The following is a 7,303-nucleotide window of genomic DNA, read 5'->3' as shown; positions in this document are numbered from 1 at the left end:
TCATAAATGGGGCGAGCCCGCGAGCTAGTTCAGGCAGTCAACTCGAGCAGCACTGCTATGCACATACCACGTGTCTCACACGTCATAACCATCTTGCAATCACACTCTCTCAATTGGGCGGTCTATTTAAACCGGGAGTCTCTCATCCCTCTCTGCCTGTCAATGCCTTGGCTGCCCTGCGTTTGTAATGCTGCATGTTTCTTTGCCCCCACCACCACCCCAGCAACCACCTGCAGGCTCCGGGGGGGGATTATGTTCAGTATGTTTTGCTCATCACTCCTCAATGTCACCATGTAAATTTATTGTGAGGGGTGATGAGGCCGGAGCCTGGACGCCAAACATAAAATATATTTGCTGCTAAATAAACAATTCATAACTGTTACCTGTTACCACCTGTCCATTGTCTCTGGGGTACAAAGTCATGCTCTGCAGCTGCATCAGTTACAGCTTACAAAGGGAACATCCTCCACAGGAACATGTTTCAATATACAACAATGACATTAATAATCAAGCCTTGACTTGACTGATTGCTTTTTGCTTTATATTACAGTACCACAATGAAAACTGTCACAAAGATGGAGGATTTTATGAAACAGATGGTTGGGGTGTACAGCCTGAAATTCTGCAGCATCCTTCTCTGCCTGGCCACATTTCTCGTCATGTTCATGCTGCGCAACAGGAACCTTCTGGAGGTGAGAACTTAACTGATCTGGACTCTCAAGGTTGACCATGGACTGATTGATTAATTTTATCGTCAAGCTATAGGATACCATTTCCAACTGTGACTTTCAATGTGTCCCAGAATAAGTTGATATTATTTGTTGGAAATAAATTAAAATTCACATGATGATTGTTGTGTGACATGACAGTTCTGTGGTAGAAGAGGAGCATTGTGCTGTTTGCTTGCTAATTAGAGCCTAGGTCTGTTATTGGTGGCATTGCTTGTCACTGGATGGTTTATAAGGTAGGACATGACGCCTGTCACAAGGTCCTGAACATCAAGATGTGTTGACACTGAACACTTATCTTTTTAGTTTACTTCAAAGTCTTAAAAACCTTGCTTTTTCATATCTTAGGTCCTCTAGATGAGGGAAAAAGCCAAATACTAAATTTGATCTGTTCTTTGTACAGTTGTTTGATGTTTCTTTGTTACCATCTTCTTTCCAACTCTCTGCTGCTCAAAGCACAAAAACAACTTCTTCAGCATCCAGAGAGTTACCACTGATCCCCCCACGCTCCAGGACTTCTGCACCTTCAAACCGCTGTCACCTGCAGACGCTCTGGAGGAACAACGTATATTAGATTCTATAGCTTGGCCTGAAGCTCCACTTCCACCAGCTCCTCCTTCATTTGAGCAGACCAGTGATCCTGCACACAGCAACTTCAGCATTCTCCCGCGGAGGGGAGGAGGAGAGTGGCGTGTTGGAGATCATCTGGAGGTTCTGATAAAACTACACGACTTTCAGGGTCAAGCCAAGAAGACTGGAGGAGATTTCTTAGTTGCAGGGTTGCACAGCAAGTCACTGGGTGCAGGTGTGGCTGGACGAGTGGTGGATCACCTCAATGGCTCCTACTCTGCTGTATTCCCTTTACTGTGGGAAGGAGACGCACAGGTTGAGGTACAGTCAAAAGCTCTCTGCACTAGAGTTTTTATTCACATAGATGATGCTAAAGGCTTCTTTATAAAATGTTGCCCTTAATCTGGACTTTTTCCTGTCTGCATGGTGGTGCAGTGGTTAGCAGTGGTTAGCCTCACAGTACACTATAAATCCTAAAGTTCAAATTATTCAACTGGATTAAGCTATGAAAACTTGAAATTTGTAAGTAATTTCTATTTACTCAAATGTCTGTGATTTAGTGTTGGAACTGATGATTTCTGAGTAGATTTAAATTTTGGTACTGTTAAAGTGAGCACAACATAAAATCATTAGTTTCTGTGACAGAATTGGCCTAAATAGCATGACAGTCCAGTCAAACATTTCGTTTGTAAATATATTAACCATTAGGCACACTGTAAAAGTCCTGAGGTAAAAGTAAAAGGTACCTGGTTTACAAACATTTTTCAAGTAAACTCATGCTATCCAGATTTACAGTGTAGATGTTTTTAACTCTACCTGGCTACATGTAGCTACTACATTCACAAATCAAAAGAATCTAATTCAAAGTAATCTGAGGGCGCAGTCACACAGGCCATTCGAACAGTGCCATACTCAAGCAGGATTGCCCCCCTGCAGGAGAGTACGGCCAGTGGTCACACTACTATTACTACTAAACCAGACTTTAGGCACACGCATGACCCACCGAGATCATTGTGAAGCGTCTATTAACCTGAAGCACATCCTCATCTGAGTCAGCACAATGAGACACAGAGAACATTGCTACGACTTTGAGGACGTTTTGGCTTATGTGAAGTCGTTTTGGCCCAACACTGCCCTCTAATACCCAGCTACTGCCAAACAATCTGGACAATCAATCAGAGTTTAAGCGTGCTGAAGCACCGAACACTTTGCCAGTGTGACCACGTTTCAATTCACTGACGTGAGTGCACTGACTAAGGGCACGGTCACACTGGCAAACCATGCCGTGCTTAAGCACCCTTCAGCCCCCAAAGCATGTTTGGAATGGCCAGTGTGACCGCTACCATGCCATGCTTGAGCACGATTCACTCCTCTGCTTTGGTACGCTTTGGAGAGGTGGGCTTCAGCACGGTTTACTTCATGCATGAGCACAAGCACGCGGACAGCCCGTGTGATCCATGATGCATTATCACAGTGAGCACATCTCTCGACAATCATTTTAAACAAAGCAGGGTGTTAGAGGGCTGTGTCAGGCGAAAACAACTTATCATAAGTCTAAAAGTCTTGAAAGTTGTAGCAGATTTGTCCGTGTCTGTTGACTGATGAGATCGCACTCCATGTAAACAGACACTTCACGATGACCTAGGTGGGCCATGTGCGTGTGTGGTACCCGCTAAAGTCTGGTTCAAATAGGGGTAGTGCGCAGTGGCGGCTGGTGGAATTTCATCCAGGGGGGGCTATGACTCCGAAACAGACATGTACTCATAGGCAAGCAAACGTGCTAGGGTATCACACCTGTGTATTTACATCAATGAAAACAAACAAAAAAAAGCAACATTATACTGTTAAGGTCTGCGCTCTTTCACAGTCACCTTCTCCTGATATGTCCTCCTCTCAAAAGGTAACGCTATGAGCAACCTCACTGTGTAATTTATGTTTTCTCTCTCCATTTTACGTCTTCGTCTGATCGTCTCCTACCCCCGGCTCGATCTGCCAATCAACCGCAATTTATAACAGATGGCTGTGATGTCAGCTCCATAGCGGGAGGGTGGTGGTATGCATATCCAGCTGCATTCAGCTCTAGGTGCAGGAAAGGTGTACCCCAACATGGTCCTATCTCTTGTATTGAAGAGGAGCCACTGCGCATGTACAGTTTATAACAAGGGTCTGAAGCCAAAGATTTCTGCGCCCCGGGGCGGAAACACAACACCAGTCAGATAATGCAGATGAATGAAAAAACTTTACTCATCATGAAATATATAATATTCATTGTGCAAATGTATATATATATATAGATAGATAGATAGATAGATAGATAGATAGATAGATAGATAGATAGATAGATAGATAGATGATCGATAGATCGATATAGTTCAGGACATTATATTTAATTATTTCTTTTTCTTTTTTAATGTCTCATTCTTCAAGGTTATGTTGACAGTAATGATGGTGGGGCAGCGCCCTAGCGCCCTCTATTGGCCAGCCGCCACTGGTAGTGTGACTGCTGGCCGTACTGTCCAGCTGGGGAACAGTGCTGAGGGGGGGCAATTGTGCTTAAGCATGGCACGGTTTGGATGGTCAGTGTGACCGCACCCTAAAACCCTGGATTTCTTTTTCTATCAGGTGATATTTGTTCACCCAAGGGAGGGTGTCACATTTCTGCAAAGGCTGAACAAAGAGCAACCTGGCAGGGTTCCCTTGACGGCCCTCTTCCAATCAGGCTCACACTCTGAATCCACACTTTGTAGTGTTTGCTTACGCCCAACCAGCAGGCTACAATGCAACTTCACTGACCTCCGCACTGGTGAGCCTTGGTTCTGCTACAAGCCACAGAATCTGAGCTGTGATACCAGGAGGGCCTCTTCTAAACGGATATACACCCCAAGACTCAAGAATGGAGAGGAGAAGCTCTTCCAAGGGTAAACGTGCACAGTGATCAAAGTTTTATCAACATTGTTATATGCTATGTTATTTACCCCTTTTTCCCTCTCTTCTACCAATGTTTTTCATTTCATATCTATTAAAACGGGGTGCTGGGCAAGCTAGCAGCTCCAGGTTTCTCCCATTTTCTGTATTCCCATGTCACTGTGTGTCCCTATATGTTCCGGATGAGATGTAACTGAAATGTAATTTCCCCTCGAAGATCAATGAAGTATTCAGATTCAGATTCTGAAACCAACCCAATTCCAAAAAATCTGGAGCACTTTTGAAGTTTTACTATAACAGAGTAATGTTTTGCAATTTTTATGGTCCATTTTTCATTTCATCCATATGTGCATTCTCTGTTAGTTACATTTGTCAGAAGCGTTATCACAGATTTTTTTTTTTTAAATGTTCACTCAAATTTTATAAAAAAGAATTTTAAGACAGATCACGGCAAATTATATTCATTAGTGTTTCCAATCAACTTACAGCATTTTTTTTCTTTTTTCATTAATTTTTTTTTTTACTCTATTTCATGTTTTTATTTTTGGGTAAACACATTTTTGGGGTGAAATAGTAACACCAGCAGGGGATGCTGCAGCACCCTCAGCAACTTGCTGATGAAGTAAGCTACCTCAAGAGGGTCAAACAGATTCTTCTTCCAAAGAGCCCCGTATGTTTTCTAGACCTGTCCTAGTGTGCACGCGTTTATCATTTTATCATCCACAGTGCTCAATAGCAGTAGGATCTCTTTTTCTGAACCTGAGCATGAAGTAGAGTTTATCAAATCATCAAAGTAAGCCATATTCATCAAGTCATCTTTTTTACATATAGTTCCTACTTTCAAACATGATTTTGAATATGTAACTAATCATGTTATAATGTGAAAATTTAGTACATTGTTACAATGTTATAATTTAGTATCATGTTTTAACATGATACTGATGTGTTTTATGTTTTTTTGTTTGTTTGGTATTTTTCTGGTGTGGCAGCAATGTGCTTCCAACAGTCCAAATAAAGAAGCAGAGTAACTCAAGATGAAAGGTTTCGTCCCTGGTATTTTAGTGTGTGCATTAGATAGTTAATCATTTGCATTTGTCTTCAGGGGTATCAACATGAAAGTCTACATTAACGCCTCAGGATCTGACAGTGTCACTGTGTTGCCACCAAGGGAAGGTAAAACAATGATTCTACTTCAGTTATTGTCTATGATCAAAATTCAGAACAGAATGTGCTGAAAATCTTAAAAATGAAGTTTGCATGGTGCCTTTAATGTCGTTCCATACATTTTCTGTTTGTAAAAGGCAATGATCTCTTCACTTGACTTTCTGGGCAGTTCTCTTAACTTGGTTGTATTTCTGACATGTAAACATCTACAAACCCGTCTGATACACCTAATGAAATCCTTCATCAGTTTTATCAGATGGGCTTGAGACATCCCAAGCTTTGCAAACATGTCCTCCTATTGGCAATTCAAGGAACTGCCATAGTCATTCCAAGAGGAAATCTGTGCTGATATCTGAAGGACAAACTTGCAAACATTAGTTGTGTCAGGCTATTTAAGTTGTTCTTGTTCGATTTGTCATTGCAAACAGCTCAAAGTTTGTTCATTTTGTTACTTAACTCAATAATTTGGAGTAAAGTTAAAAATTTACCTTTGAGCTTTGGTTAACATCAATTTACAGTTCAGTAAAAGTATTTTGCTACCAGAGGAGTAAAGTTTAAACTCAGCCTCATAAAAAAAATACTGAGTGCTTTTGTGCTCTGTATATGAATTATTTGTCCTCAGCAGTACTGAGTAAACTAAGGGAGGTCAAAGGGGGACCCTGGTTTTGGTCTTCTTATGGGATTTGTTAATGATTAGTGGTTCATTAAATAACCCCATCCTTACTTTTTTGAAGGGAAAACCAGGTTCACTGGAAACAAAGAAAAGTCTGAAGTCTCTGGGTATTACTACCAGGGTTTGTGGCGAGCTCTAGATGGCACCGTTGTTCGACAATTCAAGGACTCCTCCACCATCAGTCAGTGTCTGAAAGGCAAAATGGTCCACATGTATGGAGACTCCACCATCAGGCAGTGGTTTGAGTACCTTGACGCTTCACTACCAGGTAACTGTTCCAGAGATTTCAGGAAGCAGTTTGATTTGTTTTGAGTCACACCTTCATCTGTTCCCTCTGTCAAATTTTCAGGTGCTAAGCAGTTTGACCTGGGGAGTTCAAAGCAAGCAGGACCTTTAATGATGTCAGACTCTGCAAACAACTTCTTGGTAACATTTCGCTGTCATGGCCCTCCTCTTCGCTTTGGGACCTTTCCTACCAGCCAGATGCGTTACATTGCGAATGAACTAGATCTTTTGAGTGGTGGCCCCAACACTGTTGTAGTGATTGGCATCTGGTCTCACTTCAGCACTTTCCCAATTGAGCTCTACATCAGACGGCTGCAGAACATCCGCAGAGCGGTGCTTCGTCTGTTGGCTAGGGCTCCAGAGACACTGGTGGTCATCAGGACTGGAAACCTCAAAGCTCTGAACCTGTACCAGACCATAACAAACAGTGACTGGTTTTCAAGTCAGCGCAACAAAGTGCTCAGAGCCATTTTCAAAGGAGTCAATGTCCAACTGATTGATGCCTGGGAGATGGTTCTGGCCCACCACCTGCCACACAGCCTCCACCCACAACCTCCCATCATTGAGAATATGATTAATGTTCTCTTTTCCTACATGTGCCCCAAAAAGTGACACTAGTTCAGGAATATGGAGAATTTTTGGTTTAAAAAATGAAAGAGATATTAAGCTCTTTATAGCAGAGGTAGGTGGGGGCACTAAGGCAAAAACCTTCGGCCATGGCGAAAACAGTGCACTACTTTTTTTTCTTCATAGTATGATCTTTATGTTCAATTTTACACTCTGTATACTTAGAGATACGTTAACATTTTAGAGCTTCAATTTAATCTTTTTAATTTATTAAATGTTCAATTTTTTTTATTTTGATTTTGAAACATATTACTAACACTTTGCTATTCTCTTTCAAATTTTGTAAAGCTAAGTATTACAATTGAAAGAAGTTATTGAATTTTAACTGGAA

At 41.7% G+C, this 7,303-nt stretch overlaps 1 protein-coding gene across 1 annotated transcript; it reads left to right on the top strand.

Moving 5' to 3' along the window:
* Window positions 1-557: 557 nt before the first annotated feature.
* Window positions 558-6,957, top strand: LOC141784883 (NXPE family member 3-like). The gene is made up of 6 exons (XM_074662832.1): window positions 558-692; window positions 1,185-1,619; window positions 3,921-4,216; window positions 5,326-5,396; window positions 6,122-6,328; window positions 6,410-6,957. The coding sequence occupies exons 1-6, from the start codon at window positions 558-560 to the stop codon at window positions 6,955-6,957; spliced, it is 1,692 nt and encodes a 563-aa protein (XP_074518933.1).
* Window positions 6,958-7,303: the final 346 nt, after the last annotated feature.

Source organism: Halichoeres trimaculatus, unplaced genomic scaffold (genome assembly GCF_033239565.1).
Source record: "Halichoeres trimaculatus isolate MK-OKI-2021-1 unplaced genomic scaffold, fHalTri1.1 fHalTri1_scaffold_2, whole genome shotgun sequence".
Classification (NCBI taxonomy): domain Eukaryota; kingdom Metazoa; phylum Chordata; class Actinopteri; order Labriformes; family Labridae; genus Halichoeres; species Halichoeres trimaculatus.
The sequence above is the reverse complement of the archived record's forward strand: the minus strand, read 5'-3'. Positions and strand labels throughout refer to the sequence as shown.